At 41.9% G+C, this 17,643-nt stretch overlaps 3 protein-coding genes and 1 pseudogene across 4 annotated transcripts in view; 1 reads left to right on the top strand and 3 right to left on the bottom strand.

Annotated features, from left to right (window-relative positions):
* The window catches only part of LOC119492997 (L-rhamnose-binding lectin SML-like), a 301,994-nt gene that overhangs the window by 92,185 nt on the left and 192,166 nt on the right, over positions 1–17,643 (bottom strand). The gene's annotated exons all lie outside the window — the stretch shown is intronic.
* LOC119492970 lies at positions 592–6,802 on the top strand (annotated as a pseudogene).
* The window catches only part of LOC119492980 (actin, non-muscle 6.2-like), an 840,607-nt gene continuing 825,526 nt past the window's right edge, over positions 2,563–17,643 (bottom strand). Inside the window, exon 7 of the mRNA XM_037777917.1 lies at positions 2,563–2,640. Coding sequence (XP_037633845.1) covers positions 2,578–2,640 — 63 coding nt within the window. The 3' untranslated portion in view covers positions 2,563–2,577. The remainder of the gene's footprint in view (positions 2,641–17,643) is intronic.
* LOC119492953 (GTPase IMAP family member 8-like) overlaps positions 11,424–17,643 on the bottom strand; it is a 19,589-nt gene continuing 13,369 nt past the window's right edge. Inside the window, exons 2-4 of the mRNA XM_037777868.1 lie at positions 17,264–17,348; positions 16,312–16,371; positions 11,424–14,328 (exon numbers count right to left, since the gene is read on the bottom strand). Coding sequence (XP_037633796.1) covers positions 11,960–14,328; positions 16,312–16,371; positions 17,264–17,285 — 2,451 coding nt within the window. The 5' untranslated portion in view covers positions 17,286–17,348 and the 3' untranslated portion in view covers positions 11,424–11,959. The remainder of the gene's footprint in view (positions 14,329–16,311; positions 16,372–17,263; positions 17,349–17,643) is intronic.

Genomic DNA, 17,643 nt, shown 5'->3' with positions numbered 1-17,643 from the left:
ATGTTGATTTAAACCCCAAACTTTATCAATTCTTGGAGGTCTCAAAGTGACTGCTTGTTTCACAGCACTGACTGCTCATATTTCAGAATAAAAGCCTTGTGTTAACAAATGAAGGGATTCTGTCTATAGAAAAAAACGCCTGAGGGCTTTTATTTTGAAATGAAAGCAGGAAGTGTTGATTTAAAAAGAAGTTTACTTAACTTTACTTTTTTTCATCTCCGTAATATATTCTACAGATAAACCTCGACACTGCAGTAAAGTCTTGCTGGTATGAAGTTAATATTCAGTCAATAGATCACCTTCCCTGTCTGTTGCTGCTGAGACACGCAGCCGAGACGCGAGGGGCTCGCGTGTAAAATAGGGGAGCCTTCTATTCTATAAAATAGACGTCAGACGCGCGTCTCACGCGGGCAGTGTGTGCACCACTTGAGGGCTCTTCCTCTTTTTCTGTAAACTGGTTTCTACCCCCCCCACCTCATCCTCCTCACCCACCGACTGAAAGATGTCTCCTTCAGCCAATCAGAGGCCGAGCTGAGGGAAACTGAGGGATCCTGTTCACCTGGACCAATCAGAGGCCGAGCTGAGAGAACGTTACCTTTTATGGACACCATGCAGAGTGAGTCACCGCCAGCGCGCATAAAGGCTGTGCGCGGTGAATGCAGCATCACGAGCCAAACCCGCAGGGCAGAGAGACACGCACGACCTCACCACCGACACCAAGAGAAGAAACACCCAGCTCACCTGCACAGGTAAGAAGCAGCAGCAGCAGCTGAACTACTACAGGACACAGATTCCAGCTCTGCTCAGACAGCTTTTAAAACTGTAGAAATCTGTCAAATGTCTCCTTTATGTGGAACTTTGAAAGCAGCAGATTGTAGTTGTAACTCTTTAAATGCAGAGAGTCTGACTTTAAACACGACGAGCTGTTAAAAAGCTGTTTAAAAGTGTGTTTTTGCATAAAGATGAAACTTCCTGAGAAGTATTTCTGCAACAAACGAGCCCTTAAAGGGTTAATCCGGAAGCGCTCAGTGCAAGTATGAGGATGTTGACTCCCAATCCGGTAAACCTGCAGCTTAAAGAACACAAAATGAATAAAAAGCACTTATTTTTATTAAATGTATTTATTATTTTTGACTGCAATTTCAATATGATCCTTTTTAACATAATTTGTATTTATTTTAAGACACACATGGTGTGATTCTTGCAGGATCTGCACCAAACAAAGATGTTTTCTTATCTCTGCATAATATTTAATTTAAAAAATTGTATGTTTGTCACACCTCCTGTGATTATATGCCATAATGCGATTTGTTGATTTAATTGTGCCGCTTTACTTACTTTTCAAGTTATAAACCGATGAGACACTGAAGAATGAAATACATCCGTAGTGTTAACAGTAAAGTTCTCTTTTTTTAAGAATGGTTTCACTGTGAAGTCACTCTGTGGTTTGTTAAAAGGAGGAAACATCAGTTTCCGTGGTGCATTATGAAAGATTTCTTTACAAACTGGGGCTTGTTGGGAGTTTTACATTTTCTTTTTTTTACATGAACATTGTCACATTTTGGTCAACAAATTGAATAACTCCTATATGCAAATTAATATCATAAAAATAAATAAATCTATTAAAATAACTCCTATGCAAAATAATATTAATATAATAAAAATAAATAAATCAATTAAAAGAAATACCTACAAAAAATAAAAGACACATCAAATGCATATTCCTACATTAATCTGCACTGCTGTGTGTGCAGGTATTGTGTGATGGTGTGTGGGGGAATTCTTACATTTTAGTTTGAGTTGCGTAACAGTTCCAGTTGTGTGTGAATGTCCTGAGGGGATGGCTGCTCCTTTTACTGCATCAACCTGTTTCAGACCCTCAACTCAACCTGAATTACCACAACTTCATTCACTTTGTCGCTCTATAACCGACTGCACGCTGCAGATAAACTCCTCAACGTAAAAAGGGTGCAGTTAAAGATGTTATGTCCTGTCTGGACTTATTGGAAATGTCTTGAAGCAACTTATTAGCTACTCACAATGCACTCCTAAATCATTTTATTTATATATATATATATATTAAACACATTTATTTTCATGGTTAATGACTGGTCATGAATAAAGTGATGCTTTAAAAACACATTGCATATGTTGTACTCTAAACATCCTGTTTTCTGGAGTTAGATAGTGAATATAATCAATAGGATGCATTATCAGCTTCAAACATCCCCTTGGACGGATATTTTTAATCATGAGTAGAAACAATCAATCTTGTATGAATAATATAACGTTTAACACAAATGATGTACTTTTAACCAAATGATTAATGGATAAAAGTTCACCTTACACTTCCTCGTCGCCTACAAGGCCTATTGGAAAAAGGCTGCTTCATCAACATGTGCAGTAAAATCTGATCTGCACTCGCCGAAATTTGAGCAAATCGCAACGCACGACCGCAGCTCCAGTTAGTGTCATACCCTGAGACTCGTGTCCGGTCGGCCATGCTTGCTGAAAGCGAGGGCGTGGCTCTACCTGATGATGTGGACCACTTGATTGGCTTATAGACATCCAGTCAAATCAGTTGTTGCATTTGGTTGGAGTCAGATGACAGTAGAAAGTCCATTCGATTGGTAAGGGGATCTGAAAGGGTTAAAAAAAAAAAAGTCACATGGGTTATCAGGTTGGACGACTTGAAGGGCCCACAAAAAAACCCAACGGTCATCCCAGTGACCTGCATCAGAATAATATGTGGATGCACGTTTCTGTTTTTGTTAATTTCACTTTAAGTGTGTTGAAATCAGAGCTGAGAAGTTTGTGCAACTTCGAGACTCCTCGTCATACCGGATGGCATTGCATCACTACTCTGGATTTTGTAACCGTGGAGTTTCCAGAAGTCAGTAGTGAGCCGGCAGGAAAACATTACATAACTGCTTATTTCTGACTAAACTTCTGGTATTATTTATGGTTTTAAAAACCCTTACTTTAAATAATTATCAGCTATTTATGGTGTGATCCCGGTCACTTCCACACCGCTTATTTCTGACAAATTTTCTTAAAACGGTTAAAGCTTCTTATTATACTTAAAAATGATATTTCTTTTATCCACTATGCTGTTTTTGAGCGTTTTGTATCGATACCAAAACTCATGGATCATTTATTAATTCAGTTTTCAGGTGATTAACTATAAAGAGTTTACTGAGACCACAGGAACTATTTATGGTGCATTATGGGAGAAAAATAAGCTTTAATGTAAATGTTTGCTTTCAGAAATGGAAGACGACGTTGCTGCCCTGGTTGTTGACAATGGCTCCGGCATGTGCAAGGCCGGTTTCGCCGGTGACGACGCCCCCCGCGCCGTCTTCCCCTCCATCGTCGGTCGCCCCAGACATCAGGTACCAACGCCAGCATGATGACGTTTAAAATCTAACCCACCAGGTAAACGCAGTGTGACTGTAAAGGTGTGTTTGTGTGCAGGGTGTGATGGTGGGAATGGGACAGAAGGACAGCTACGTGGGAGACGAAGCCCAGAGCAAGAGAGGCATCCTGACCCTGAAGTACCCCATCGAGCACGGCATCGTCACCAACTGGGACGACATGGAGAAGGTAAAGACATTTACGTCACGTTTACACACCTGGAGCTCAGCTCAGAGAACATCTGGTCCAACTTGACAGTCCACCTTAAGAGAGTCTGAGCCGGTGTTGCAGGATACGGGAAGTTGGCTTAGGTCTTGAGGAGTTGTAGCATTTATTCACCAACAAAAAAAACTGTCTGTCACGTGATGCCATTGGGCCCAAAAAAGACTTTTTCCCATAGACTTACATTGGGAAAGAGACGTCTGTAACTCAGCAGATCATTTTTTTTAGGTGAATCAACTTCCCAGTATGAATACTCTAAAAGTCCTTTTTTAAATCATTAGGTCCTAAATGTTGTAAAATGCACTAATAGCTGAATCCAGAGTTATTTCCCTTCCTCTGTTCATGTGAATGAGCTCTGGAGCGAGGGCTGGGAGGCGGAGTTAGCAAGCCTTGACGACGGCTTTGACCCCGTGACCGAGCGGACGCTACTGCGCCTGCTCCATGGGCCCAATAGATGCGGAAGATCGTCGCAAGATCCGGGTACTTTTCCAGTTGGAAGTCGAGCCATTTTGGCTTCATGCTCCTATGAGCAAATTTCATAGGAATGAATGTTGGGCCCCGCCTCCAACGCTGGATCCAGTTCTCTTTATACATCCATGATCTACATGGAGAGCTGGCTGCCATGTTTCTACAGTAGCTCAGAACAGACAAACCAAACACTGGCTCTAGAGAGGGTCATACATGTTTTCGCGTCAGCCACCGTAGTTCTCCTACACGCTTGGCACACGGGAGAAATTCAATAAGGTCTCAGTTGGTTGCAATCTGCAACCTCACCGCTAGATGCACCTTTAAGTAAGAGTAGCATTACCATCGTGAAGAAATACTGTTTTACAAGAAAGTCCTGCAAAAACCTTTACCTAACAGTACTGAGAGTAAACTCACTCGTAATGCAGAATGGCCCACTTCAGCATAATATTGATGTGTAAGAATCTCTGTCCTGCAGATCTGGCATCACACCTTCTACAACGAGCTCCGTGTTGCACCTGAGGAGCATCCAGTCCTGCTGACCGAAGCTCCACTCAACCCCAAGGCCAACAGGGAGAAGATGACACAGGTGTGTTCACGCTTTCTTCAAAACCAGTTGGAACGAGCTACAGGTTGTTTTTGTGTTTTTGTTTTGGTCTTCAGCAGTGAACACCTGTTGTGTTTTCTCTTTGGTCCAGATCATGTTCGAGACCTTCAACACTCCTGCCATGTATGTGGCCATCCAGGCCGTCCTGTCCCTGTACGCCTCCGGTCGTACCACAGGTGAGAACTCAAACATTTCTCTCTAAAATAGAACATCTTTGTCTATCAAAAGCCAATTTGTGACAAATTCAGACTTCTTACATCCAAAATAACTTGTATTTCCCAACACGTTGGGTTATTCATTCAGTAGTCTGTGCTCTTGGTGCAACATCTAGTGGCCATTAAAGGGACTGCAGCCGAACACGTTTCAGGGTTGAACGATGACTATTGCTGATCAGACTGACCAGAAAAGTCTTTTCCTTTTTGTAACTGGGTGTTTTCTGTCTTGCAGGTATTGTGATGGACTCCGGTGACGGTGTCAGCCACACTGTGCCCATCTACGAGGGTTACGCTCTGCCTCACGCCATCCTCCGTCTGGATCTGGCTGGCAGAGATCTGACCGACTATCTGATGAAGATCCTCACTGAGAGAGGCTACAGTTTCACCACCACTGGTACGAGTTTTACTCCCTTAAACAAATGCTATATGCCCAATTTATAATCTGGAGCCTCTAACTTGAAGTCTAAGGTCGGGAGGCGATGCTCCTGAATGTCTTCCTGAATATTTGCATCTTGTTTTAGTCCTTTTGTAACTCAAATATTTCCACTCTTGAACTCCAGCCGAGCGTGAGATCGTGCGCGACATTAAGGAGAAGCTATGCTATGTGGCTCTGGATTTCGAGCAGGAGATGCAGACGGCAGCTTCCTCTTCCTCTCTGGAGAAGAGCTACGAGCTTCCCGACGGACAGGTCATCACCATCGGCAACGAGCGGTTCCGCTGCCCCGAGGCGATGTTCCAGCCTTCATTCCTTGGTGGGTTAACACGGACTTTAAATAATTAAAAACAAGCTGCCTAGTCCTTTGATGAGTCTGGTCTGAGCTAGAAATGAACATTAGAGTTGAACTGAACACTAAATGAACTCTCGTTCCATCTGTGTGTTCAGGAATGGAGTCGTGTGGCATCCACGAGACGACGTACAACAGCATCATGAAGTGTGACGTGGACATCCGTAAGGACCTGTACGCCAACACCGTGCTGTCCGGTGGCACCACCATGTTCCCCGGCATCGCTGACCGCATGCAGAAAGAGATCACCGCCCTGGCCCCATCCACCATGAAAATCAAGGTAGTTATTCTTTCACTTAGGTTAATGAAGGGAAAGGGTCCAGTAGATATAACTCTTTAGTCCTTCAGCCTGCTTGCAGGTCCAACTTCAAAGTGTTGTCTGCTGACTTGGTCTTTAAAGGCTGTACTGCCCCCCAGTGGACTAACTAGAGTATCTGATCTGAAATCTACAGAGAACAAACATTCAGTTTAATGTCACATTATCAGTTTAACTTGAGGTCCACTTGAGGGTCAATTGGCTTTGACGTGTAATAAAAACCTGTGTAATATTTTTTTGCAAGTCCAGAAATCTTAAATAAGAGTACATTAAGGCTTTTGCTGTAGATATTAACCATGCTTCCCACCTGTTTTTCTCCTCCTCTCCAGATCATCGCTCCCCCAGAGAGGAAGTACTCCGTCTGGATCGGCGGCTCCATCCTGGCCTCCCTCTCCACCTTCCAGCAGATGTGGATCAGCAAGCAGGAGTACGACGAGTCCGGCCCCCTCCATTGTCCACCGCAAGTGCTTCTAGAAAGCTCCACGTCCTCTTCTGCCCCGGCGGGGACGTTGCCATGCTTTCCAACTGCTCCATCCAACTCGGACGGTCTCTGGTTTATCTTGAGTGAACAGACTAACGGAGCAGCAAATCGCTGAACCTCCTACAAACGCCATTTCTGAACATGTTCCTCGAATTCTGCTCACAACTTTCACTCCTTCTGGTGATTAACTACTGATGGTCAAAGAAAACAAACAGTATTATCACTAAACATCTCTTTCTACCCGTGTCTTTCTACCTCTTTCACAACCGAATGCAATAAATTTGCACATCAACATTCTGCTTTTCTCCTTGGCCGTTCTGTCGATTTGACTCTGTCGGAGTCGAGTTGTGTCAATATTCAACAGGAGTGTTTCCTGATCAATAAAATGCCAACATTTTGATATTTACAACTTCTCTTGTCGTTATTTGCTATGAGTTTCACAAATCTTAAAATGTGTTTTGTGCATTTTTGAGGTTTTCCTATCACTACAGATGCTTTACATCAAAGCACATAATCATTGCCTTCAGTTTGATTTACACACTAAAAACCTTCAGGTGAATCTACTCCTAGATCACTTTCTGTGTTTAGTCATTCTCCCAAAATAATGCCAGAATTAAGATTGCAGTAAAGGAAAGTACTCTTGACTGAAAAATAATGAACAAATGTCATTATACTGCAATGCGCATGGCATTTCTAATTTTATTTAACATTAATTTGGAAAGTTTAATAACCAGCTTATTTAAAAAAAAAAATGCAGGAATGGCATTAACTTTTTGTTTTTTGAAAAACTTTCAAAGCCAAACCTACACCTCTTGTCTTTTAAATAAAGAAATGCAATAAAATGGTAAATCTTTAAACTTTCTTGCCTTTTGATCCATAAATGGCCACATGGTGGTGCTAAAGTTTTGATTCAGTGAAAAAGTAATTCTATATTTTTCCCTCCTGTGTTCCAAATACAATATCTATGAATTTGGCCACACCCTTTTCCACCTACATACTTTCTGATATATTGATGTATTTTGTCAATTCTAAAGATTTCTTCCATTGTCCCTAAATTGTCTAACCATACTCTGATGGACGCTCCTTATTTATTCTTTGAAACCTTAAGAAATGGACTCGAATGGGCCGTCCTGGTGCCAAGAGGTTTAAGACATGTTAACAGCAACATCCCTGATCAAAAAACTTGAGGCAAATATTTAATTTAAAAAACGCCGTACCTGAATTCATTAAATGACTGTATTTAGTCTTTAAGGACAACGGCAGCTCTTACCTTAAAGAGAACAATAGCAGAAGCATAATTTGATGTCATCTTATGTGATAATCAAAAATATAATTAACACAGAAACACAAAATGAACTTCATCCGCTGCAGAACGGTACTAAACACCGATATGATATAAACCACTGAGTTAAAATGAACAAACCGATTACACAACATAGATACACCTTGTTATCATAACATGTAGGTGTACAAACACTACAACAGACAGGCCTACATATATGTAGATATATGTGTACTTACTGCACAGTAAATGAATGGATATGATTGATCTCAACATGTGGTGATGTTAAAAGGTGTAATACACTTTAAGTAGATTAAAAACATATAGGCCTATTAAAAGATATAAGGATTACTGATACATGAACATTAGTGTGCACCCAAATTTCTGTTTAAGGTCTCTGGGGACGTATAATATGCATATATAGAAATAATCTCTACGTAGGCTGGCAAGATCTCACCAAGAGATTAATATAAAGAGAAGGTTTTGATCTACATATAATTATTTAAACTTGCTTTGGTTTGATTTGTTACGTCAACAACTTCCTGTTATTAGAACATGTGTTAGCAAAGCATAACACATCAATTAAAGTACATGTTAATGTGAATTAAATGTCACTTTCATTTAGTCTTATTCAAAGCCAGAGTCCTGCATCTCAGGAATGTAGATGGTAAAACCGAGGAAGATGAGGTGTTATATTTGTTTAACGCATAGAAAAGAAATTGTAAAAATTACAAATTGTGGTTTTAAGGGGGGTTATGTGGGGATTTTTTGGAAATGATAAAAATATTTAGAGTAAAACCTGCCTCATATTTTAATAAAGTGGGCCTAACATTGCTCTACGTTCAGACAGTTAAGATTAAGCTATATTAAACATCTAGAATCTACCAAAGCATTGCTTCTTTAATGTTCACAAAACACATCCATAGAAAAATAAAGCTGCTCTTTGTTTGGAGAAAAAATACATTTTTAAAGAGCCAACAAGGTGCTTAAAAAACAGAAAGTTTAAAGTGAATATCTTTAGCTAACTTGTCTGTTCAGGCCTCTTCTTCATCACCATCATCTAGTTTGCATTTGTCTGAGTGAAACTCACCTATTCTCATGTAACGCTGCACAATGTGGGCCCAGTATGCAGAGACATCAGTGATTACCTGCTGCCTTCACTGATGCTAATCACAACGCTGACATCTGCCAAACCCGACGGTCCACATTCTGCAGCTGCTTCAGGAACAATCAGACAGGAGCTGAGTAACAGTAAAAAACTAAAATAAGAAAAAACTATTTTGTTATTTTCACAGGACAACTGCATTTTTTCCTACTTCCACATATGTGTCTCTTATCAGCTTCAAATATGGGTTTATTGCACAATTTCTTTTTCACAATTACCAGGACTGTTTGAAAATTAAGATTTATTTCATGTGAATAGTTGCAGTCAAGATTTATCATGGGTTATAGCATTACACGAGAAACAAAAATGCATTTTTATCAGAATTGTGAAGGCGTCAGATAAGAGAGCTCATGACAGAACAATAACACAACTAATCAATGACTGATGATGATCTGTGGCTACATAAAATATAAAATAATGTTACGAAGACGGGCTACGAGGTGAGCTCGCCTTACATGGACGGATATATCAATATTTTTTATACATGTCACATATTCATTTACGTTCTTAAATTATTAAATATAAATCCATTTTCTTTTAATTTTTACCTTTATAAGATAAGATAAGATAAGATAAGATAAGATACAACTTTATTAATCCCGACGGTAATTCTTGTGTCAGATATTGCTAAAAAATTACAACAAGTTCAAGTGTATAAAATAAAAAGTACTATTTCTAGCACCAGTGCCTAATAGAATAACAATTAAGTAAGATACATTTAGTAAAATGAGTAAATAAGATAAGTAAAATAAAAAAGTATAAAAAGATTTTTAAAAAGTAAGCTAAAAAACAGAAAAGGAAGTAATATTGCATGATTGGCATTAATATTGCACACAATGAATACATATATTCAGTTCGGCCCTAACCGGGTACACTGATATTCTGAACTTAAACAGCAAACACAACTTCAGTAGATATACAAATAAACAACTAACACAGTGAACCATATAACATTCTAAGGTTACAGTTGGAATTATGGTTGAAAGTAAACGCCTCTACGGGATCCGACTTCATATAGGGAGGCGGAAACGGAAAAAAAAACCATAAACGTTAAAGGCTTACTCAAAAAAAACAACAACAACAACAATTCTTGTGCATGTTTGCTTACATGCAGCTCGGAGAAGGATGTTCCAAGTTTAAACAAGTATTACTATTCAGCGTGACAAAATCTATGTACCGGGGTCGTTGTTACGAGCCATCCGGTCCTTGTATAACCAAAGTGAGAGCTGCGTCCGTATACTCGGCACCAAGTCAAACACGTTTACAGCGGGTGTTGCGTCTCTATTCTTTGCAGATGATGTGGTTCTGTTGGCTTCATCGGACCGTGACCTTCAGCAGCACAATGGCACTTTTTGCAGCCGAGTGCGAAGCGGTCGGGATGAGAGTCAGTACCTTCAAGTCTGAGGCCATGGTTCTCTGCTGGAAACCGGTGGACTTGGCCCTCCAGGTGGGGAGTGAGTCTTTGCCCCAAGCGAGGGAGTTTTAGAATCTCTGGGTCTTGTTCATGAGTGGACAAGCAGAGTGGACAAGCAGACAGGCGGTTCAGTGTCCGCAATTATGTAGATGCTGTACCGGACCGTTGTGGTGAAAAGGGAGCTGAACCAGAAGGCAAAGCTCTCGATTTACCGGTCCATCTACGTTCCAACCCTCACCTATGGCCATGAGCTTTGGGTAGTGACCGAAAGAATGAGGTCGCGGATATAAGCGGCCGAAATGAGCTTCCTTCGTAGGTTGGCTGGGCTCAGCGAGAGGATGAGGAGCTCAGACATCCGGAGGGATCTCGGAGTAGAGGCGCTGCTCCTTTGCGTCGAAAGGGGGCCAGCTGAGGTGGTTCGGACGCCTCCCTTTGGAGGTTTTTCTGGGCACATCCAGCTGGTAAGAGGCCCCGGGGTAGACCCAGAACACGCTGGAGAGATTATATATCTCGTCTGGTCTGGGAACGCCTCGGGGTCCCCCAGGAAGAGCAGGAAAACGTTGCTGGGGAAAGGGACGTCTGGAATTCCCTGCTAAGCCTGCTGCCCCTGAGACCCGGCCCCGCGACCCGGCCCCGGATAAGTGGAAGGTAATGGATGGATGGATGTTTAACAAACTCAAAAATGTTCCAAACTTTGTAGTTCTTTAACTTAATAAAGAAACGTAACAAAAAGAACATCAATGTCATAACAAATAGTCAAATTAGGGATGCTCATTTTGAAAAATGTTGTTAACCGATAACCGACCCTCGTTAACCGATTATTAACCGTTAACAACAAGATTTGTGCCTCGTGCCAGCTGCAGTGTACGAGCACAACGGACAACTGAGAACCCAGTTCACCGTCCGGGAGCGTTAACTTAGCAGCTACGATGCTGCGTGTAGTGTCGCGGACATGCAGCCACTTTCCCAGTAAAAGTCTCCACCGCACATTTAGTTTAGTTTAGCAGGTTGTCAGCTGTGTCTCTGCACGGATTAACGACACTCTGTCTGCCCGGATTAACGACACTCTGTCTGCCCGGATTAACGATACTCTGTCTGCCCGGATTAACGATACTCTGTCTGCCCGGATTAACGATAGCGATTGTCCTACAAACAGTGTGTGTATTTGTGCTACATTAGCAGCTCTAGTATGAGTGACCATGCGTGTGGCGGCGGCGAGTGTGAGGTTGTTGGTGGCGTTCTAGCTGTGAACGTAGGTGTAGCAACTACGAACTACGAAACTACAACTACTCCGCTCCGCTCAAGCGAGCTGGAGAGACGGAGCCGACTTCCTGTATCCTGCAACTCCGGCTCCGCCTCTTAATGTGGGCTGTTAAGGCGGACCATCTTTTCTTCTTAAAGAGATGAGCCGCTCAGCTTTTAAATTAATTATAAATATTTCTTTTAACCATTTTAACCGATAGCGTTAATCGGTTAAAATGCTTAATTTCGGTTAATTATGAACATCCCTTAGTCAAATAGTGGTCGAAAGACTATATCTCAACCATGGCTTCAGCTGCCCACACCACCTGCCTCCGTAGTGTGTGTGTATGCCTAACTCAGAAATATATAACATAATAGAAATAATAGAAACAGCAGCAGCACAACCACAGAATATGTCCACTTTCTTCTCTTAGAGTAGTACTCTTCTTGGAGCTTTCTGAAGCTTGTTTTCCCCTCTTCCAGAATCTGTTTATCCTCTTGATGTATTCGTTCCCAGGTGTCCTTTCTTTCCTTGTCCCAGGCGTCGCGATCTCTCTTCATCTCTTTTCTAAACTGCTCCAGCCTCTTTGCTGCGTTTTCTCGTTGCTCTCTTTCTGATTGAACTATTTTCTCTGAAGCTTCCAGTTTTCTTCTCCATTCCTGTCGCATAGTTTCCTCTTGTTTTTTCCGTCTCCTTTCCTCTTCCTCCCGTTCTTTCTTTCTCTCCTCGCGTTCCTTTCTGATGCATTCGTCTTTCTCCTGCAGCTGTTTTGCTCTCAGTTTTCTCTCCTCTTCTGTGATTTTACTTTTCAGTGTTTTCAAATCTTCCTGATGTTTTCTCTGGAGGTCTTCTTCCTTCTCTTTCAAAACCCTCTCCACTTCTATCTGTGTGTATCCCTCTGTGTCGTCAAACATCTCTTCGTTGTAGCAGCCGCCATTTTCCTTCACCATGGTCTCGACATTGGTCAGTAGCTCTCTGACTTGTGTGCGGTTTGTGTCTTTGTTATTGAAGACCTGGTATCTCCCTCCACAGTCATCTATGAGTTGTTTGACAAAGACATCACAATCTTCGACGTAACTCTCAAATGACTGATCTTCCAATTCATCTCCGCTGGTGAATATAATGATGATGAAATGTTCAGACTTCTTGCCAAAATATTTCTTGATCACTTCCACGGAGTCTTTCTCCTCCTGTGTAAAGTTCCCGATCTTCAGCACCAGTAAGAACACATGAGGTCCAGGAGACAACATGCTGATGCATCTTTTAATCTCTTGTTGAACTTCAGAGACAGTCGTGTCAAACAAGCCGGGGGTGTTGACGACGACAACAGGCCGTCCATCAACCTCTCCTGTTGCTTTCTGGCAAAACTTGTTTGCTGGCTTCGGGGTGATTCTGGTTTTGAAATGCTTGTTGCCCAAAATGGTGTTTGCTGTTGAACCCTTACCGCTACCAGACTTTCCAATCAGCACCATCCTGAGACACTCTCTGTTCTGATTTTCATCAGCACCTCTTCTCTGTTCCACATCCTGCAGTTCAGCTCTGAGCCTTGAAACCTTCTCCATCTGAGCCGTGGTAAACATCTTCATTGTGAAGCATCTGGATCCTCTCGTCTTGTCGACATCTTCCAACAGCTCTGGGATCTGCTGCTGGTCCTTGATGTTGAGAACAACATATCTTCCTCCACAGCTCTGACAGAGCTCCTGGATGCCATTATTTTTGTTTATAAACTTAACAACATCTGGAGCTGTAGGATCCGAATCCACAGTGAACAGAATCGTGGTGAAGTCATTGACTAGAGAGCTGAATGTGTTCTGGATGGTCTCCAACTCTCCCTTGTCTTCATCAGTGAGGGGACAAACAGGTAGGACCAGGATGAAGGCATGGACATCCTCAGGATCACAGAGGGACATACACCTGAATGATTCCTCCATCACTGCCTCCTGAGGTTTTCCATACAAGGCAGGAAGCTCCACCAGAGAAACCCGACGTCCACACACCTCTCCCTGATGTTTAACACACTCTGATGAGCTGGAGACTGGATGAAGCTCTGTCTGACCTAAAATGGCCTTGACTGCTGAAGTCTTCCCTGCTCCTCTCCTCCCACACAGAACCAGGTTTAAAGATGGTTTCATGTCTTCAGACTTTAGTGTCATGATCAAACCTGCATCCTCAAACAAATCACAGGTCACATGATCTCCATTGTTCTCCTTTGCAGTTTGACCCAAGCGTGTTAACAGCTCTGTAAGTTCAAGGTTCTCCTGCTTCATGTATCTGTATCTACACATTCTCATCATGTCTTTTAAGGGCTGGTCTGGTTTACCCATGAAACCTGGACTCTCCTCTCTGGGTGTTGATATCAGTATCAGTGAATGATCAAAGGATTGATCACCGAAGAGTTGAAGGACTCTGCAGAGCTTCAGTTTGTGTTCCTCAGTGAAGTCTTCAGGCTGTAGAACCAGCAGGAACACATGAGGTCCAGGATCAGAGAGTCTCTCACAGGTTCCTACATATTCTCTTTGTTTGTTTTCAGAGATGTCAGGAAGCAGCAGATCTGGAGTGTTGATGACAACTATTTCTTTCTCCTTCAATCGTCCTCTGACTCTCAGACAGCAGTCTGGTTCTTCCTCAGTGTTGAACTTATTCTCTCCCAGTATGAAGTTCGCCACTGAACTCCTCTCAGACCAGCTGTTCCCCAGCAGAACAACCCTCAGCTCAGACACTGAAAGGGAAAACACTGAATTAGAAAGATGAAACTGTACTGAACTTGACCTGATAGAAGACCAATCTAACAGGATTGTGATGAAACATAATTCTAACTGGTGGTAGGGATGTTAATAAACTTGTGACAACACCGGTGTTATCGATTACACCGGACATTTTACAAGAAAAGATGACGCTCAATATGTGTAGCGCCGCAGGGGGTCTACCTGGCGCCGCTCCGCCTCACACACTGGCTGTGACCGCTCCGTCCTCCACGTGGCGAGTGCCTCATTAACGTTACGGTTCCCTCATAGCATTTGGGTTCAAATCTGAAATATTGCCAAATAGGCGCATTTGCTTTTCACTTCGACACCAAATCCTCCGCCATCGTCTTGTCTGTTAACTCTCTCTCGTCCGGTGTGAAATCTGACTCCTGCTACTCTGAGTTGAGACTCCGTACGGAGTATTGATAACATGCCGCTGATACGCCAAAATGAACTAAATGGGTTTTATTTCTGTAAATAAAGCAAAACGACGGTGGGTACGTAATGTAATCGGTGAGTGCCCGACCACCGTGTAACACCGGTAACACCGACTACCGTGGCAGGCCTAACTGGTGGACCCGGAAAAAAGTGTTGTGTTGTCAAAGAGAAGTCTCTACCTTTAAATTACAGGCCTATCTCCAAGTTGCCTGGTATATCAATAGACAAAGTCTTAGAAATTGGTTGCTAAGCACCGGCTCGTCTGCCGACAGCACGGAGCACATTATTCAAGTTCAAGTTCTACTCAGTAATTATAAAATAGTCTAAACAATCTTAAAATTCCATAAATTGGGCTTCGCTGTAAAGCTGAGACTCTGGTGGATCCCATGAGCCCAACTGTATTCATGTGTGATGAGGTTAGTCCCCATAGGAGACATTTCATTGACCTCACTGTATAAAATGACCTTGTGGTGACCTCTAGGATAATCACAGCCTCATGAAACTTTACAGCCACAAACTAGAAGATGGATGGATCAAACTAGAGACCTAGAGCATTCAGAAGATAGATGGATCAAACTAGAGACCTAGAGCATTCAGAGGATGGATGGATCAAACTAGAGACCTAGAGCATTCAGAGGATGGATGGATCAAACTAGAGACCTAGAGCATTCAGAGGATGGATGGATCAGACTAGAGACCTAGAGCATTCAGAGGATGGATGGATCAAACTAGAGACCTAGAGCATTCAGAGGATGGATGGATCAAACTAGAGACCTAGAGCATTCAGAGGATGGATGGATCAGACTAGAGACCTAGAGCATTCAGAGGATGGATGGATCAGACTAGAGACCTAGAGCATTCAGAGGATGGATGGATCAGACTAGAGACCTAGAGCATTCAGAGGATGGATGGATCAAACTAGAGACCTGGAGCATTCAGAGGATGGATGGCTCAAACTAGAGACCTGGAGCATTCAGAGGATGGATGGATCAAACTAGAGACCTAGAGCATTCAGAGGATGGATGGCTTTCCATCCAAATGCAGAAATCTCCAAATGTCAAAAGTTTTTGATCCCAAATCACAGCATGGCTTTTTCTCTGGTATTCCTCAAGGTCTTGGTGTCTTAATGTGGTATTCTGGAGGGTTATTGATCATTTTTATTAATTCTCCAGTGGTAAAAAATGTCTAAATTTAGCACCAAATCTGTGTAACAAACGGTATCAACTTATGAGACATAATAGAGCATGGGGATGACCATCATATATCATAATGTTCTAAACTCTTATACACTTTCACAATTTATTTTAAATATGCTGAGCAGCATCTGAAATTAATCTCCAGGTTCCAGCTTTCAGATGATGTTCACCACTTCTATGTGACATCTACTGTTGACCTGCTATCTCCCCCTAAAGACCCTCTGGACCCCCCTAAAGAAGACTAAAACAGGTCTACTGTGGGTCTCAGAGGGTTAAAGAATACCTCATAAAACACCTTAACAGAGTCAGATCAGTTGAACTCACTGTCAGGTGGAAGCCAGTTATAGCTGCTGCTGTGGCTCAGAGGTCGTGCCATGTTTCCTTCTGTAAGAAAACAGAAAAATAACCAAACCTCAGTCAACAGATTCCTTTGTGACCAGCTGTCAGATAGTTAATGCTGTGTCTCCATCTAGACCAGGGCTCAGCAACCTTTACTATCAAAAGAGACATTTTAGGCAAAAAAATCCGTCTGGAGCCGCAAAACATGTGATCATTGTGATGAAGGTAACACAGTTTATAGTCTAAGTATATAGTAAATAAGGGTAATGCAGTGAGGGCCAAAGAGACAATGTACAACGGAGTATTAGGGCCACATTGAGGGAAAAAACATCTGAGATTTACACAATAAAGTCAGAATACTACGAGAATAAAGTCATAACTTTACGAGAAAAAAAGTCGTAATATTGTGAGAATAAAGTCATAATTTTACGAGAAGAGAAGTCGTAATATTGTGAGAATAAAGTCATAATTTTACGAGAAGAGAAGTCGTAATATTGTGAGAATAAAGTCATAATTTTACGAGAAAAAAAGTCGTAATATTGTGAGAATAAAGTCATAACTTTCCGAAAAAAAATTGTAATATTACGAGAATAAAATCATAACTTTACGATAAAATATTTTTTTTCCTCAATGTGGCCCTAATACTCCGTTATACCATAGACCTACAACAATGATAAATAAAAATGAAAATGTAAACACAAAAACAGTTATTCATTTCCATTTTTATAAATCCACAGGGAGCCACTGGAGAGGAGCTGAAGAGACGCAGGTTGCTGACTCCTGGTCTAGTGGTACAAACGTGGTCTTACGACTGATATGTGATGAGGAACATTCGGTGACAGCAGCCAGATCCAGCTATTTTCAATTTAACATATAACATATAACACCTCTGAATAGAGTTAATGCACATTAGTGTTGTAAATCTGATGGTACTCACCAGATGCTGAGGCAGCTGCCATACCGTCACCGTGGAAACACCAGAAGAAGCTCAGCTGGAGACCAACAGCTGGTTTGAAACTCCTTCAAACACAAAGTGAACACTTTTCAGGAAACTTTTAACAAGCTGGAGCTCGTTGTGTTTGAACTTTATGGTCCGATACCAGTTTCTGTTTCACAACCCTACACACAGACGTGACAAAGACTTTGAGCGTTATCAGGCCACACATGAATCTACATTTGACTTCCTCCATATTCTCATTTTGACGTGCAGGAGAACCAGCACACGTGTAACATTCATAGCTGCATTTCATGGAGGTGTGCTGTGTATTTATATTTTAGTGGTAGTTGTAGAGTCTTTATGTGAAGTATAAGTATTTA

Source organism: Sebastes umbrosus, chromosome 8 (genome assembly GCF_015220745.1).
Source record: "Sebastes umbrosus isolate fSebUmb1 chromosome 8, fSebUmb1.pri, whole genome shotgun sequence".
NCBI lineage: Eukaryota > Metazoa > Chordata > Actinopteri > Perciformes > Sebastidae > Sebastes > Sebastes umbrosus.
Note: the sequence above shows the minus strand (reverse complement) of the source record. Positions and strands in the feature narration are given on the sequence as shown.